At 37.3% G+C, this 18989-nt stretch overlaps 1 protein-coding gene across 1 annotated transcript in view; it reads left to right on the top strand.

Annotated features, from left to right (window-relative positions):
* Positions 1-803: 803 nt before the first annotated feature.
* The window catches only part of LOC142338718 (uncharacterized), a 32897-nt gene continuing 14711 nt past the window's right edge, over positions 804-18989 (top strand). Inside the window, exon 1 of the mRNA XM_075388599.1 lies at positions 804-1597. Within this exon, the coding sequence (XP_075244714.1) occupies positions 1520-1597 (78 nt within the window). The 5' untranslated portion in view covers positions 804-1519. The remainder of the gene's footprint in view (positions 1598-18989) is intronic.

Consider the following 18989-nt stretch of genomic DNA (forward strand, 5'->3'; position numbering starts at 1 on the left):
TCAATATGTTAATACTGTCGTAACGAATTGTTCGAAAAATCATGTTCCTTAATTAAATTATTGTTGTTATTTTTTGGGTTTTTTCACTAGCATGATATCCTATTTTTTCGCTTTTTATCGGTAGAGAAGATAATCTGAATGGCACCTTGAGCGGGGTTTAACGTGCGTAGTTATGTGCCGAAAAGAATGATGCAGTTTTAATTGCTGCTAAGATCAAAGACAGACGGCATTCTACGCTGCTGAGTTGGAGTCATCCGGCAAAATTCTGAGCGCGATTGATCAACAGTCTATTTGAAATCCAAGAGCAGTGCAAAAAAAGAACGATCACAGTGAGTCCCATAAAGTTGCAACGCAAGCGAACGTTCGATAAACTCGGGGCATTCAAATGGGCAGTGTTTTGCTAGATGTCTGGATGTTTTAAATTTTGAACTTTGACCTTTGAAACGTTCGACAGCGTTGCAACTTTATGGGACTTACTATAGTCAGTCCTGTAAAGTTGCAACGCTATCGAACGTTTCATAGGTCAGAGGTCAATTATAAAAAATGCAAAGATCAGTACTTCGTTGTTCATTATCATGTCGGGAGTTTTTCGAACGTTCGCTTGCGTTGCGACTTTATGGGACTTTAGCGTGTCCCATAAAATTGAAATAAGCGAACGTTTCAAAAGCCACAGATTAGAGTTCAAAGGTCATAGTTCAAATTTGAAACATGTAGAAAAAATTGATGAATGAAAATTTAATGGAGTAAACGTTGACATTCAAATGACCACATTGATGCTCAATTGCATGTTTTCGTTGTTTTCGAACGTTCGATTATTTCAACTTTATGGGACAGACTATATATATAATCAGCCGCAAAATTGCAGACTAAACATAGCGAAGTCGGACTTGAAGAGAGTAGTGCTCCGCACAAAAGACACGTTGTTTTCACCGTCTTAAACGCTGTGTTCCAATGTGAGTTAGGTCAGGGTATCAAAAGTGTCTTTCATGTTAAAGACTCTCTCATTCTAAATTTATAGTTATGATTTTACATTGATTCGAGCAAAGCTTTATTCATTTGCTTGCATAGAATATTTGTAGTTTGAATGTTTGAATGTTCACCTTCTTTCATATTTTTGTACTCTCTTCAAAAGTGAACTTAGTTACACATTACTCGAGTATAGTCCATTATTCACATTTGCATTCTAACTTTCTGCACTCAATGAGTAAGAAAAAGAGGAGCCCATAATTTAACATCACAATACACTAAAAATGTACTGAGTTAAATAAGATCTAAGTTGACAAAAATTTCACTATTTACGCCCTATAGGAAAATTTAGATTGTATGCATAAATTGAATCTGTTCTTTTCCTCGGTTTTTGTTTTTGTTGTTGCTAAGCGGAAGCAAGTTGTTACTGGTTCTTTCTTATTACTATAGATCCGTTCAACTTTTCTCTAAGCGTTGAAACTTATTTGTACTTCCACGTCTATAGAGAGCAATTATTTCCAGTTTGGTTGAATATCTGACACATTCACAAGATATGTCTGATGTAGCTGTGAGGAAGCAGGATTTCAAGGACGTCTACAATAAGAAAGATTGCTCATTGTATTACCAATTGGTAAGATATATTAATTATAATCCAAATACTATTCAGGTCAAAGGAATTATAGCAAAAATATCTCCAGTGATTCTGCGAGACGCTTATTATCCAGATCTATTCAGTCCCTCAGCGTTTTTTACTCCACCCATTTATAAAATTTAACAAAATGAAGTATCGGATGTGGGGAATAATAATAAGGACAGCTGAGAACAGGCTACGAATAATGCACTGCTGACTAAAAACATAATGCGACTCCTCTGCGATTACGCAAAAACCATTTATCAATAATATTATTAAAAATTATTTGTTGACATTGCACGTTGACTTAGCTTAAAATTTGTTACTAATTTCACCATTTCTGCAATTATTTCAAAATCTTTTAGATGGTTTTTATGTTGACATCTCGGCCATGATGCGATTCCTCGAACTGTTGATCTCAATTTGTTTCGCAATGTACTTAGCCGGGTGGAGGTTTTAGAACTGCAGGTTCTTGTTCGAATTGTGGCTGTGATGTTATGAGAAATTACAATGCTGAAAATTGCAGATCTTATAAAAACCAAACGCTAAACTGACGGCGGGCATGTGTTCCAGTTGTGCCCCCGGTGCATCCCCCAATGTTGACCAACTTGCTTATAGGATCGATTTGACAATAGTGAATTCACAAACCTTGGTTCCAGCGGTAAAGTGTTATGGAAAACATATGAGCTAACGTTAGAAATCAAATCATGCAATAGGCAAATTATGAAATGTTGAAATATTGAAGCTTGAGCTTCAACACTCCGCGACGAGAGGAGGGCGCGCTTTAAAATTACGGTTAAACCTGAATACTCTGGTAGTAAATTAAAACTAATATAAAACAAATTGAGTTTGTGACTTGCAATCTTTTTCGTTGTTGTTGATCTTATCTTTGCCTTGTAAGCTGCATTGTTTGTTAGGCAAACTTGTGAGCTGCTGGTTACTTGATCTGGAATGGATCGGTTTGATCTATTTGGCTTCTGGTGTTGTTCGTTATCTCGCAATTCGTTATCTCGCGGTGGCTTGACATCTAAAAGCTAATTGAAGTTTTTTGACAAAATACACAATCCTCTCATACAACGAGTGAAAAAGGTTAATAATATTATCGAATGTTGAATGACTCCTTGTCAGGATATGAATAAGTGAAACAATTGGCGATAATTCTAATAAAGTATAGAATTATGTTAAGTTTGTTGCTACGCTCCTTGTGTTGATCAGTTCTTCTTCATCTATGACTCTTGACGGTTTTACTGCCGGGCAAGTTATATTACCTGTTACTGTGTGAATGTCAAATAGTCTTGGTATTTCGTCGGCTCCATAATGAGATTTTGTTATCCGTCCAAGGGGCTAATTACCTCTTGGCGTAAATTCGTTCAGAATCCAGACTAAATCGCCCACTTTGAGTTGTTTCGACTGCTCTCTCCATTTTGCTCCGCTTATTAGATCTGAAGTGTACTCTCTTTGAAGTCTCTTCCAGAAGTGGTCCAAAAGTGTTTGCGTATAGTTGAAATTTTTCTTCCTTTCAATTTTGCTGCTAGAAGGGCTAAGGCTAGATGTGGTCGTCGAAGAACGAAGTGGTTGGGTGATAGGGCTCCTTCGTCGTTGTTACCAGAAGAAACGTAATTTATGGGATGGGAGTTTAGGATGCCTTCCGTTTCTGTCACCATTGTCTGGAAAGTTTCTGCTTTCAGTTGCTGACCTCCTAAGATTACAAGAAGAGTTCTTCGCTGTTTGAATTATTCTTTCCCACATACCTCCGAAGTGTGGAGCAAGCGGTGGGTTCATTTTCCAAACAATGTTTCGCTGCGATAATTGTTGAGCAATATAGAAGTTGTCAATGCTAATATTATCCAAATTAATTACCTTTTTCGAAAATTTGTAAAATTTGTAAAATTTGTTGTAAAATTTCTGTAAAATTTGTTCCGATGTCGGAGATTATTATCTCTGGGTATCCTCTCCTTGATACAAAACGTCTAATTGCAAGTAAACAACGGTCGGTGTCTGGACTATGGCAAACTTCCAAGTGCACTGCACGGCTTACTAAACACGTGAAATTGCAGATGTACTGTTTTTCAAGCTTGCGAGTGTTGGCATCAATATAGACAGGTCCAAAATAGTCTAATCCTACATAAATGAATGGGTATTGTTTTTCGGCGTCAACAAAGCAAAAGTGTGGAAGGTCAGACATCATTGATGTAATATTCTGAGCTCTCCATCTGCGGCATATGTCCGGGTGAGTCTTTCTAGGAACCTTCGAAGACCAATGATTAAAATGTCTGTTGCTAGTGCGCTGTGACAAACTCCGTTCCCATGTGTTGACAGCTGTTAGTATGCGCGTCTTGAACAATTAATTGAGTGACATGGTCTTTGATGTCCAGTATTATGGGGTGTTTTTGATTCCAAGGTTTTGGAGCAATTCTCAATCTTCCTCTGGCTCGCAAAACTCCACTTCCATCCCAAAATGGGTTGAATTGAAGAATTACATCCCTTGGTTACAGATTTTGTCCATTTTGCATTCTTTTAACTGTTTTTCCAAAAGTGTTTTGTTGCAAAATCTTTATCAGGTAATATTAAATTTCATTCTGACTGTTTATTGTTTCTCTTTTTCGCAAAAAGTTTTATTTATTTGTGCACGGTTATTGTCCTGAGCAATCGTTTCCCGTTTAAAATTTTGTTGGTTTTATGACAGAGTTCATACATTTAATTAATAATAAAATTTTCGTAGTTAAAAACTTTTTGATCAAAGTTCCAGCGTTCAGAGTCTTGAAAAAAAAATTGGTCCTTTTAGCCACTTCTCTTCGAGCTCTGATGTTTTCAAACCTCTGGTTCCATGTTCGGCAGGGTTGAAATTTTCGAGTACATGTTTCCATTCCTCCGCTTTAGAATGTTCCAATATTTTGTTGACACGGTTGGTTACGAAAACTTTTTGTCTTTTGTCTGAGTTTATCCATCCTAATGTTTCAGTACTATCCGTCCAGAAGTGATCTGAGGAGAAATTCAATTTCATTTCTGTGACTACAAAACGAGCTAGTTCGGCTCCCATTGTGGCTGCCTCTAATTTCAGCTCGGGTATACTTGTTTGCTTTATGGGGGCTACTCGGGATTTGCTAATGGCATAGCTCACAACGACATTTCCTTCAGTAGTTTTAGATCTCATATAAATAACCACTGAAGTTGCTATATTTGATGCATCTGTAAAGACCTGAGGCTGTTGACTGGTCCTTTGTCCAGTTACAAGGCATTTTTTTGTTGTAATATCTGGCATGTTTTTGGAATCGTCAATCAATTTCTGCAGGTCAATATGAAATTCGGCTGGTACTTTCTCGTCCCATTTCTTGCCTTGCTTAATGACTGCTTGAAGAGGGCGTCGAATTCGTATTGCAAATGGCGTTATCAATTCCATGATGTAGAAGAGCGAAGCTGCTATTGACATGAAATGTCTTTGTAATTGTTCAATTTTGATGTCCAAATTGGGTTTCCTAAATATGAAAATGTCGTTTCTGACATCCCAGGTCTGTCCCAGAAGTCGTTGCGTTATTGCTGTACATCCTTCAGTGTTGTCAATTAAAGGAAAACTGGAATCGTTGCTTAAGAATTTCGTTAAGTTGAATCCTTCTTTTTTTAGTGTTTCTTTGATGCATGTGGTCTGTTCGATACCTTCGTTTTTTGTCTTGAAACTCTGTAAGAAGTCGTCCATTTAAAAATTATTCAATTTTGATTGACGGGCTTCAAGTGATAAATGGTGATCATCGATGGCACTTTTCTGAAGTACGTAGATAGAGCAAGAGGGCGAGGGCAAGCAGGTTGCACCAGGTACGAGTCGTTTGTATTTGTATATTGTTTCGCCGTTGTTTTTGTACCAAAGAAACCTTAATGCGACTTGATCTCTTCGTGCCTCTATCTGCATAAACATGGCTTCTATACCTCCGGTAACTGCTATGGCAAACTGTCGAAAGCGTAGTAGGAGTCCAACTAAATTGCACAGAATATCTGGTCCGGCTAGAAGCGCTCTATTCAATGAATGTCCTTTGTAAATAGACGCTGCGTTTGTTACACGACGAATTTTTTCTTCTGTTTGTGTTGTACTGGATGATAAGGAAGATACCACAATTGGCTGCATGTTGGGGAAAGTTCTTGGTTAGTCTCTTCAGTGTATCTTTTACAATGTCGTTCTGAATTAGGCTGTTGTAGGTGTCTGCTAACTGTCTGTCTTCATTGAGGCGCTTTTCCACTGACCATAGTTGGGTTTTTGCGAGAAAATAAATGTTAGATAATTGCATGTTTTGTTTCCAGGGTAGTCCAATCTCATTCCTCTCTCCGTTATGTTTCACTGTATCCTCGAAAATTTGTAGGGCTTTCTTGTCTTATTAGGTGAAGCCTTTTTTGTGCTTGTTCATTCACAATGATTAATCCACAATGATTGGAGAATGTCCTCGTCCAATATTGTTTCTTCTGACTTAACCCTATTGAACAAGATTATATTACGATTGCATTGGTTCTTCTCTGCAATTTGTCTATACTTGCTTGGGACTTGTCCTGTTGTTGTCCATCCTAATTGTGTGAGAACTCCGTACGGTGTTCCCGGTGGTCTGTTTGTGTACTAGAGTGGAATTCTTGCTGTATAAGCATTGGCTCCTATCAGAATACTTATTCTGTTGTCTTTGAATAGTGGAAAAATGATACCACCTAAATGACCGAAATACTTACAAACGATGATGAGCATCTGAATTGGCACCGTCGGCATTTGGAAGTCTGTGGTAGAAGTCGCAAACACTGGTAAATTGACGATAGGTCTACTGCTGTCGATGGCTCCAATCCCACGAAAAGTTTATGTTGTTTCTATTGTGTGTTCGTAGTGTAGTGATGATACGGGGATTGTAACATATTTCCTATCGAGAATTCATAAAGCTTCTGCAATTGTCTTGGTAATTTGAGTATTGTCACTTCAACTGTCAAGGAGATTGTACGTTTCAATGCAGACCATCTCCGAAAACACTGTTAACGGTATCGCTTGGAGCTGAACATGTGGGCGAATCCAACTGCTCGGCTGGTTATTACTGCAGGGATAGTTTTGGTTTCGATTATTGCTTCCTGAGAAACTGTGCGAACTCTGGTCTGTTGAGTGCTGATATTGTTGATTAAAATTTCCTGAATTTGGCTGCTGTTGCTGAAAATTGGATGTATTGTTCAAATGACGTGATTGCGCGTAAGTTAAATTCCGGTTATGTCTGTTTTAGCTGGTACTATTGTTGTAGCTACCATTTGTGTTATAGTTGCTGTTGATGTTGATGCTGCTGTTGTTGTTGTTGTAGTTGTTGTTGTTGTTGTTGTTGTTGCTGCTGCTGTTGAATCGGCTTCTGATGCGTTGTGGGTTGAAACTACTGTTACCATTTTATCTTTTATGGTGATTTTAGTTGGGGTTTGTGCTGTTCAAATTTTTGTTCCACGAAGAACTGTTGTTTGTGATATTGAAATTGTTTCTGCTCAAGTTATCACCATTGTTTCGATATCCAGATGTGTATTAGTATTGCCTTTGAATACTTGGCCGTGTTGTGTTGTAATTGTAACAGTGTATTGTTGAGTGATGAAAACCGTTACGATTGTCTACGTGGCACCTGTATTCACTGTTGCGCGGTCCCTTTGAACGTTCAGAAAGACAATTAGGGCATAAGTGCAGTTGTTGCACTGTCTGCTGTCTGTCGTACACGTTTTCCATCAAAAATTGTTGACATTTTCCTAAATTGTGGCTTTGTGAACAAAGCGGACGATTTCTTTGGCGTTGATCGTTTGTTCAGATTTTCCACGTTGGTGTGTTCTATCATAGAATGAATTTTTGTTATGAATGCGTGGCATATCTTTGCAAGCTTCGGTACACTTGTCTATGCAATCTTTGAAAAGAATCCAGTTTGGGTTAACAAGTTCTTTGCGGATGACATTTTCATTCTACTTTATTATCATTGCAGCCGATAGTTTTTCTTTGGCTACTCTGAGAACGGCGGATGATTGCAGATCCGGCGTAAACTCGTGAAGTTTGTACTAATTGTCTGCGAAAAGCTGCAAACGAAAAGAAGCTGTCTGGGTTGTCTGTCGAAGGCTTGGGCCAGCGTTTCAGTTTGCCAAGATATGCTGCAATAACAGTTTCTGGTCTTCCAAATCTTCACGTGAGTTCAGTTTTTGCATCGTCGTAAAACTCTCCTTTGTATGAGTATCCAAAATAGCTTTCCCTTGCGCGATCTGTGAGATCGTTTTGAAGATAGGTGACTTTCTATGCGTCTGAAATGGACACATTATCATGTATTGTTGATTTGAAAAAAACAATACCACTCTTGCCATTTGGTGGGGCCTCCATTGTATGTCTTCAGTTGTCATTGGCAAATTGATGTTTACATGCGGGTTTCTAAGATTTGGTGTAAGACACAGATTTCCAAAATGTTCGTTAGTTGAATTGTTTGTGTGATTTTCAGGTAGTTGTGTAGCATATTCGAAGTGAACTGTGGATTAGCTGACATTGGATCTGTCTTTGTATCTCTGCATACTGTTCTCTCTGATTTCGTGTTTTGCATAAAACTGGTTGCGGCAGTCTTAGTCTGGTTGCGGCAGACCTTCTTTGTGTTTCCGTGTCAGATGTGTCTACTGATACTGTTGAACGGCTACAGGTTGTCTGTGTTAACTTGGTATTCTCATTGTAACGAGGTTGATTCCGATTCTCGGGTGAGAAAATGTTTCTATCCCTTATTTGTTTTTGTTCATTCAAGGCAAGAACTCGTGAATTTGTTAGGCAATTCTCCTGTTGTGTGGTTGGTGAGTTGTGCTCCCCGCAATAATTTGTATTTTGGATACTTGGTTCTTTGAGGAAGCCTTGGCACGGGAAGCGTTTCGTTGCTTTGTCCCTTCATCACTGTCACTGTCCTGTGAGGGACAATTGGTAATACTTTTCTGTGGTTTGAGCGCTTTTGAACTTCTGAGCTGTTTGTCTGGATGCTGATGGCTTTGAAATATTGCTAAGTGATTTACTATTGATGTTGTGTGGGGGTCCTGATTGTTTTTGTTGGATTTCACAATTTGAAATGGTTCGGTAAATTGAATATGCCAAATAGTTCTAATATGCTTGTTATGTTGATTGTTTTGGTTTCGCTAGGAAAGTTCAAGTTGTCATTCGTTTGCTTCGTTTGATTTTTCAGGTGCAATATTGGAGGTCTGTTCGACAATTGTTCGAGAAGACAGCTGTTGTAAACTGTTCCGGTCCCATTCTATGCGTTGATTACTAATTCCTGTACTATCGTTTGCTGTTTTTCTACAGTTTGTCCGATGTTACGCTTGCAAATTTTATTCGACACAGCTGCATGTCTGACGTTTTTTCGCTGACTGTCAGGCGAAGAATTGTCGGTCTCCTTTCGAAAATTCAATGATTGATATCTATCATAGCTGAGTCCGATTTCATCTGAGACAGGACAACTGGTATTGTTTTTGTCGGTCAATTTCGGGCATGGGTCTTGTTGATGTGACATAGAGGTTGCCTTGTGCAGACTTCTATCTGATGATGATTCTCGCGAGTTATTAGAGGAATCATGTCTGTTGCGTAAGTTGTATCTCTGTGTGATTTTGGGCTGCATTTTCATTGTGCCTTGTGTATCTGTTTGATATATTTTTGATGAATGCGCGTACATTGTTGTTCTTGTAATGGGATTGACGTCTGAAGCACCAGCTGTGTTCATCTTTGATTTGGACAAACTATTTGTAATTTTCTTCCATTTCAGCAATGTCGTTGAGCGTTCACATGAGCGTTCGCAAGTGTGGTGTTCTCGTTAGTTGTAAGGGTAAACTCGTAGATATTATCCAAAAGCTTGTCCAAGCATGCCTTATGTTACAGAAGGGTGTCATACGTGAGTTGAAGAAAGTCAAAGTCATCCGTCTGATTCTGTTCGTCAAGAAAGTTTACTGCTGAGCCCCACTCAACCTCACGTCTCATGATTTGTTGGATCAACGTCTCTTTATTTCTTTTGGTGTCATTTTTCATTGTCTAATTGCTGTTTGGAATTGTTCAGGTTATTTATGCTTAGAGCTTTTTTAGTTTGCAGTTTTGAACAGTTTTATTTTCAAAGCAAATTTAAACAGCACTATCAAAGAGAGCCCCTGTATTGTTGCACGCAAGAGTATTCAGTGTTACTTGAGGTTAGCAAAAAGATGCTCTTTCTATTTCCGTTGTCTGTTTTATGTTTAGGATTCCCCAATCTGTGTTCAGCGTAATGGGTGTGAGTTCTTTCAATTGTCAGCCTATACGCTGATAATGATTAATTTTACTTTTTTCGAAAAAGAATTCCTCTGCTATGGCAATATGATAAAAGAGCAAAAAATATCTCAGACCCGAGTTTGTTTTTTTGTTGTTGTGATTTAAGTTAAGTTTTGGTCTGAATTTTTTAAATCTTCAACTTAGTTGGGTGTGTCAATCAACGAATTATAATACTTGCGTTTACTAGTTGACGTTTAAATGTTCTCTGCAACGAAAAACCTAAATCCGAAGATTTGTCTATTCTTTAATGTGCCCTCTGAAGTAGAAAGTGTATGATTCTAATCGCCGTGTTCTTTCTTGCTTAACATTTTGTAGAGATTGAAAATTCCGAAACTTCGATATCTATCTAAGATAAAAACAAATTTTATTGTGTTGTTATGTTTATATATGGGTTTGAACACTATCTACTTCAAAGCAAGAAAAGATGTGCACGCATCTACAGCTATTAAACTCTTTTCTAAAAAGCCGTTGAATTTTGCAAGAAATTGTGATGCCTTTTAGGTCTAGTTGCACAATAAAACTTTTTCAATGATAGCAAAGACGCATCGACACAATCTTTTTGTTTATAAATATGATATTAGTTGAATAAATAGATATAGGTAAATAGGTTTACATAGATATGGGTTGATTCGGATCGAGGCACTTTTATTTTTGCTTCCTTGTTCTTTGTTTGAAAGATAGAACTTTCATAAAAAGTTGGTTGCTGGCAAACAAACTTTATCTTGTCATACTCTGAAACTCTATCCCTTCTTTTTCGATATAGTATAAGGTTTTTGCTATTTCTCCAATTTTTCTGTTCTCCTTCCCTTTTTGTAAATTTTGAACTTTTCGTCTCTTTTTTTTCGTTTTCGTTGATGGGTTGTAGTTGCAGTTCTGACTTGTTTTAAAGTAATGAAAACATTGAGTTATTTGAATACAGAATTTCGGTATTGAAAAGAATTCAAAAGGTACCCCCTGTCTTTATATCAATTTTTTTCAATGTCCGCAATTTTATTTTTGTCTCAGAATTTTTCAGTTGCAGTTCGTTGTTTCGAGGTCAACAATGTTGACCAACTTGGTTATAAGATCGTTTTCACAATAGTGAATTCACAAACTTTGTTTTCAGCCGTAAAGTAGCAAGAAAAACATTTGAGCTAAAGTTAGAACTCAAATCATGCAAAAGTCAAATTAAGAAATGTTGAAATATTGAAGCTTGAGCTTCAACACGCAAGTTACAGAGCTCGTGTCATTACATTAAAGATAATTATGCAAAAATGTTTTAAACGAGTCTGGAGTTGTACATAGTTTGCATCCTGTTCGTTTACGCGAATGTAAAATATCGAGCAGCGTTATTAAGTGAAACAGCAAAAGAGATCGGGGGTTAAATTATCTGTTCGTCTCTTTTCTTCCTTTTTTGTTGAAACCTCGACCTGAGTTGGTTGTTAAGATCATATACTGATGGTTGCATAACTTGAATTTTTCCATCTATGCCCTTAACGTTATGTGCAACCAAGGATTTATCTATTTCGGCATTCAAAAGTACAATTAGCAACGCTAAAGTTCAAAGGACTTAAACAACACCAAACTACTGACATTCAAGAGTGCGCCACTGAACAGCTTGTCTTAGTTGTAAATCGAAGAACAAAGACGAGCCTACATTTGAGAGGAAGGCATTTGATCGAAAGAGAACATTCGACAAGTGTGACCTCTTTTTTTTTTGCACTATGATATGGATCAAAATAGTTCAGAAACTGTCCTAGTCTACAAGGACGAAAAGCCGGTAATTTTCAAATGAAAAAAAAGCTAAGATTTAAAACCTACTTCCTGAGAAGACAAATACTTGCATTTCAACACAAAATTTAACCGTTGGTTTAACGGAAGTTTTATTGAAATCCAAATTGATGTTTTTTTGCTAGCAGTTAAGCAATTTTCATATCTAAATGTTGCAAAACTGTTCCCAAGTAGGCGTCCCCTCGCCTGGGATCAAATACCCCAATGGGCCACGATATGAGGCTTCTGCGTAATTTCCTGAGGACGCCAAATGTGCGCCAAGTCAAAAATAATTAGATTGCTTTCAAATTTAGTTCAACACGCATACACAAACACAATATTAATACACAACCAATTCAAAAAGACAATAGCCCTGAAGAACTGAATATCACTTCCATCCCTGTAAATCTTCCTTCTGGCTCTGCACCTTTCCTTTCAAGCTCTATTTCTTCTTCTTTGGCTATTTTTGCCCAGATGGGGCATTCAAAATGTTCAAATTTTACACCGCAGCATCTTTTTGCTTGGTAGCCATAAGTTTCCAAACTCCGGGTTGGGATCCACTGAACAAGGCTTGTATCACATAGTGCCGGCCCTCAACAGCATTAGACTTTCTGCCAAGTCCCTAAATGATTGCATCTCTTTGATTCCATTTTGTGCGCGGATTATAGGAGGACGGTTCAACGGTAAAAATTTCAGTTAGTTTGCTTGGAAATATAAACAAAGCTCGTCTGTTTTCCTATTTGCTCAATAACGAAGCTCTCTAAATGCTGTTGATCGGCCATAATAGTTATTTCCTGGACAACCAATTGAGAAGAATTTCTCATTTCCTGATTTGTTTTAATTAAAACTTAGAGCAGGGATCTTTAAGTTTTTTTAAATCTTTTTCGGCGTTCAAAAAAAAAAACTGGCACAGCTAAAGTTCAAAGGACTTAAATAACACAAAACTGCTGACCTTCAAGAGTGCTGCACTGAACAGCTTGTATTTGTTTTAAATCGACGAATAAGGAAGAGCCTGCATTTTAGAGCAAGGCATTTGATCGAAAGAGAACACGCGACAAGTGTGACCTCTTTTGTGTTGCACTATGATTTGGATCAAAATAGTTCAAATACTGTCCTAGTCTAGAAGACGGAGAAAGCGGTACCTTTCAAATGAAGTAATATAAGGTAAAACTTAAAACCTTTTTCCTGAGAAGGCACGAATTTGCATTTCAAAACAAAAGTTAACCACGGGTTTAACAGAATTTTTAATAAAATCAAGATTGATGTTTTTGCGAGCAGCTAAGCTCTGCAATTTTCATATCTAAATGTTGCAAAACTTTGTTCCCAATTATGAGTCCCATTGCCTGAGATCAAATACCCCAATGAGTCACGATTGGAGGCTTTTACGTAACTCCGTGAGGACGCAAGAAGAGCGCCAATTCCAAAATGGGTAGATGGATTTCAAATATAATTCAACACGAATACAAAAACACAATAATAAAACACAACCAATTCAAAATAGCAATAGCTTTGAAAAAATGAATATCAATTCCATCCCTGTAAACCTTCCTTCTGGCTCTGCAACATTCCTTCGGTCTCTCTTTCTTCTTCTTTGGTTATTTTTGCCCAGATGGGGCATTCAAAACGTTTGAACTGTTCACCGCAGCATCTTTTTGTAGGCCATCCATAAGTTTCCAAACTCCGGGTTGGAATCCACTGAAAAAGGTTTGTATCATATAGTGCCGGCCCTCAGTAGCCTTAGACTTTCTGTCAATTCGCTCAATGATTGCATCTCTTTGATTCCCAATTTGTGGGCGGAATATAGGTGAACGGTTCAACAGTGGACTATTCATTTAGTTTGCTTGGAATTATAAACAAAGCGCGTCTGTTTTCCTATTTGCTGAACAACGAAGTTATCTACATGCTGTTGATCCACCATATAATTTATTTCTTGGACAACCAACAGAAAAGATTCTTCCATTTCCTGATTTGTTTTAAAACAGAGCAGGGATCATTTAAAGTATTTTTTTTTATCTATTTCAGCGTACAAAACAACAATTAGCAAAAATAAAGATCAAAAGACTGAAATAACAAAAAACTATTGATCATGACGAGTTCGGCACTGAACAGCTTGTATTTGGATTAAATCGAAGAATAATGATGAAATTGCATTTTAGAGCAATGGATTTGATTGAAAGAGAACACTCGACAAGTGTGACCTCTTTTTTGTTGCACTATGATTTGGATCAAAATAATTCAAAAACTGTCCTAGTCTAGAAGACATAAAAACCATTTTTTTTTCAATTTAATTAATATAAGCTAAAACTTAAAACCTTTTTCCCGAGAAGACACGAATTTGCATTTCAAAACAAAAGTTAACCGTGGGTTTAACAGAATTTCTAATAAAATCCAGATTGATGTTTTTGCGAGCAGCTAAGCTCTGCAATTTTCATCTCTAAGTGTTGCAAAACTCTGTTCCCAATTAGAAGTCCCATCGTCTGGGATAAAATATCCCAATGATTCACGATATGAGGCTTTTACATAACTCCGTGAGGACCCAAAAAGGGCGCCAATTCAAAAATAGTTAGATGGATTTCAAATATATTTCAAAACGAATACACCAACACAATAATCGTACACAACCAATTCAAAATGGCAATAGCTCTGAAAAAATGAATATCAATTCCATCGCTCTAAATCTTCCTTCTGGCTCTGCACCTTTCCTTTCGGGCTCTCTTACTTCTTTTTTATTTATTTTTGCCCAGATGGGCATTCAAAACGTTTAAACTCTACACCGCAGCATCTTTTTGAAGGCTAGCCATAAGTTTCCAAACTCCGGATTGGGATCCACTGAACAAGGCTTGTATAACATAGTGCCGGCCCTCATCAGCATTGGAAGTTCTGGCAATTCTCTCAATGATTGCGTCTCCTTGATACCCAATTTGTGGGCGGAAAATAGGAGGACGGTTCAACAGTTGACAATTTTTTTTAATTTGCTTGGAAATATAAACAAAGCTCGTCTGTTTTCCTATTTGCTCAATAACGAAGCTATCTAAACGCTGTTGATCCGCCATATTAGTTCATTCTTGGACAACCAACTTTAAAGATTTTTTTCAATTCCTGATTTGCATTAAATTTTAGAGCAGGAATCATTTTTGGTTTTTTTTTATCTATTTCGGCGTTCAAAAGAACAATTAGCAAAGCTAAAGTTCAAAGGAGTGATACAAAAAAACTACTGATCATGAGGAGTTCGGCACTGAACAGCTTGTATTTGATATAAATCGAAGAATAATGATAATATTGCATTTTAGAGCAATGCATTTGATTGAAAGAGAACACTCGACATGTCTGACCTCTTCTATGTTGCACTTTGATTTGGATCAAAATTGTTCAAAAACTTTTCTACTCTACAAGGCGGAAAAGCCGGTAACTTTCAAATGAACAAAATAGGCTAAACTTTAAAACCTACTTCCTGAGTGGCACAAATTTGCATTTCAACGCGAAATTTAACCGTGGGTTTAACAGAAGTTTTAATGGAACTCAGATTGATGTTTTTGCGAGCAGCTAAACTCTGCAATTTTATATCTCAATGTTGCAAAACTCTGTTCGCACTCAGGGTTCCTATCATAGGGTTCACGGTTGGGACAAAAACCCCGATGAGTCCCGATATGATGCTTCAACGTAACTCCGTGAGAACGCAAGAAGGGCACCAACTCAAAAAAAAATTTTATTTGCATTTCAAATTAATTCAACACGAATACACAACCATGTCAAAATGGCAATAACCCTGAAAAAATGATTTTCAGTTCCAACCCTTTGAACCTCCCTTCTTGCTCAGCACCTTTCGTTTCAGGCTCTCTTACTTCTTCTTTGGATATTTTTGCCCTGATAAGGCATTAAAAATTTTTAAACTTTTCTAAGCAGCAAATTTTGCAGGCTAGCCATAAGTTTCCAAACTCCGGGTTGAATTCCACTGAACAGGGCTTTTATCATATAGTGCCGGACCTCATCAGCATTAGAATTTCTGGCAATTCTCTCAATGATTGCATCTCTTTGATTACCAATTTGTGGGCGGAATATAGGTGAACGGTTCAACAGTGGACTATTCATTTAATTTGCTTGGAATTATAAACAAAGCTGTTGATCCACCATATAAGTTATTTCTTGGACAACCAACTGAAACGATTCTTCCATTTCCTGCTTTGTTTTAAAACTTAGAGCAGGGATCAGTTTAAGTGTTTTTTATTTATTTAGGCGTAAAAAAAATTAGCAAAGCTAAAGCTCAAAGGACTGAAATAACAAAAAAAACAATCATCACGAGTGTGGAACTGAACAGCTTGTGTTTGTTTTAAATCGAAAAATAATGATGAAACTCCAATTTAGAGCAATGCATTTGATTGAAAGATAACACTCGACAAGTCTGACTTTTAGGTTGCACTATGATTTGAATCAAAATAATTCAAAAACTGTCCTGGTCTACAAGGCGGAAACACCGGTAATTTTCAAATTGAAATAATATACGCTAAACTTTAAAACCTACATCCTGAGAAGTCACATATTTGCATTTCAACACGACAGTTAGACGTGGGTTTAATAGAATTTTTAATGGAACTCAGATTTATGTTTTTGCGAGCAGCTAAGCTCTGCAAATTTCATATCTAATTTTTGCAAAACTCTGTTCCCACTCAGGGTTCCCCTCATAGGATTAACGGTTAGGACCGAAACCTCAATGAGTTACGATATGAGGCTTCAACGTAAGTCCGTGAGGACGCAACAAGGACGCCAACTCAAAAAAAAATTGCATTTCTAATTAATTCAACACGAATACACAAACCCAACAAAAATACACAACCAGGTCAAAATGGCAATAACCCTGAAAAAATGATTATCAGTTCCTTCCATGTAAATCTTCCTTCTTGCTCTGCACCTTTCCTTTCAGGCTCCCTTACTTGTTCTTTGGTTGTTTTCGCCCAGATGGGGCATTCAAAACTTTTAAATTCTTCACTGCAGCATCTTTTTGATGGCCAGCCATAAGTTTCCAAACTCTGGGTTGGGATCCACTAAACAAAGCTTGTATCATATAGTGCCGGCCCTCATCAGCATTAGAATTTCTGGCAATTCTCTCAGTGATTGCGTCTCTTTGATTCCCAATTTGTGGGCGGAATATAGGTGAACGGTTAAACGGTAGACATTTCAATTAATTTGCTTGGAAATATAAACAAAGCTCGTCTGTTTTCCTATTTGCTTAATAACGAAGTTATCTAAATGCTGTTGATCCACTATATAAGTTATTTCTTGGACAACCAACTGAAACGATTCTTCTATTTCCTGATTTGTTTTAAAACTTAGAGCAGGGATCATTTTAAGTATTTTTATATCTATTTCGGCGTAAAAAAACAATTAGCAAAAATAAAGCTCAAAGTACTGAAATAACAAAAAAATGCTGATCATGACGAGTTCGGCACTGAACAGCTTGTATTTGATTTAAATCGAAGAAAAATGATGAAATTGCATTTTAGAGCAATGCATTTGATTGAAAGAGAACACTCGACATGTTTAACTTCTTTTATGTTGCACTATGATTTGGATCAAAGTATTTCAAAAACTGTCCTGGTCTACAAGGCGGAAAAACCTGTAATTTCCAATTTGAAAAAATATAAGCTAAATTTTAAAACTTACATCCTGAGAAGGCACATATTTGCTTTTCAACAACATTTGCCCGTGGGTTTAACAGAATTTTTAATGGAACTAAGATTGATTTTTTTGCGAGCAGTTAAGCTCTGCAAATTTAATACCTAATTGTTGCAAAATTCTGTTCGCACTCAGGGTTACCCTCATAGGATTAACTGCTCGGACCAAAACCCCAATGAGTCACGATATGAGGCTTCAACGTAAGTCCGTGAGAACGCAAGAAGGGCGCCAACTCAAAAAAAAAATAGTTGCATTTCTAATTAATTCAACACGAATACACAAACCCAACAAAAATACACAACCAGGTCAAAATGGCAATAACCCTGAAAAAATGATTATCAGTCCCTTCCATGTAAATCTTCCTTCTTGCTCTGCACCTTTCCTTTCAGGCTCCCTTACTTGTTCTTTGGTTGTTTTCGCCCAGATGGGGCATTCAAAATTTTTAAATTTTTCACTGCAGCATCTTTTTGATGGCCAGCCATAAGTTTCCAAACTCCGGGTTGGGATCCACTAAACAAATCTTGTATCATATAGTGCCGGCCCTCATCAGCATTAGAATTTCTGGCAATTCTCTCAGTGATTGCGTCTCTTTGATTCCCAATTTGTGGGCGGAATATAGGTGAACGGTTCAACGGTAGACATTTCAATTAATTTGCTTGGAAATATAAACAAAGCTCGTCTGTTTTCCTATTTGCTCAATAACGAAGTTATCTAAATGCTGTTGATCCACCATATAAGTTATTTCTTGGACAACCAACTGAAACGATTCTTCTATTTCCTGATTTGTTTTAAAACTTAGAGCAGGGATCATTTTAAGTATTTTTTTTATCTATTTCGGCGTAAAAAAAACAATTAGCAAAAATAAAGCTCAAAGTACTGAAATAACAAAAAAATGCTGATCATGACGAGTTCGGCACTGAACAGCTTGTATTTGATTTAAATCGAGGAAGAATGATGAAATTGCATTTTAGAGCAATGCATTTGATTGAAAGAGAACACTCGACAAGTTTAATTTCTTTTACGTTGCACTATGATTTGGATCAAAGTATTTCAAAAACTGTCCTGGTCTACAAGGCGGAAAAACCTGTAATTTCCAATTTGAAATAATATAAACTAAACTTTAAAACCTACATCCTGAGAAGGCACATATTTGCATTTCAACAACATTTACCCGTGGGTTTAACAGAATTTTTAAGGGAACTCAGATTGATTTTTTTGCGAGCAGCTAAGCTCTGAAAATTTAATATCTAATTGTTGCAAAATTCTGTTCGCTCTCAGGGTTACCCTCATAGGATTAACTGCTCGGACCAAAACCCCAATGAGTCACGATATGAGGCTTCAACGTAAGTCCGTGAGAACGCAAGAAGAGCGCCCACTAAAAAAAGTTAGTTGCATTTCAAACTAATTCAACACGACTACACAAACACAATAATAATACACAACCAGGTCAAATTGGCAAAAACCTGAAAAAAATGATTCTCAGTTGCCTCCCTGTAAATCTTCGTTCTTGCTCTGCACCTTTCCTTTCAGGCTCCTTTACATGTTCTTTGGTTATTTTCGCCCAGATGGGGCATCCAAAACGCTAAAACTTTCCACCGCAGCATCTTTTTGCAGGCTAGCCATAAGTTTGCAAACTCCGGTTTGGGATGCACTGAACAGGGCTTGTATCATATAGTGCCGGCCCTC

This window comes from Convolutriloba macropyga, chromosome 4 (assembly GCF_964194025.1).
Source record: "Convolutriloba macropyga chromosome 4, txConMacr16.3, whole genome shotgun sequence".
NCBI lineage: Eukaryota > Metazoa > Xenacoelomorpha > Acoela > Convolutidae > Convolutriloba > Convolutriloba macropyga.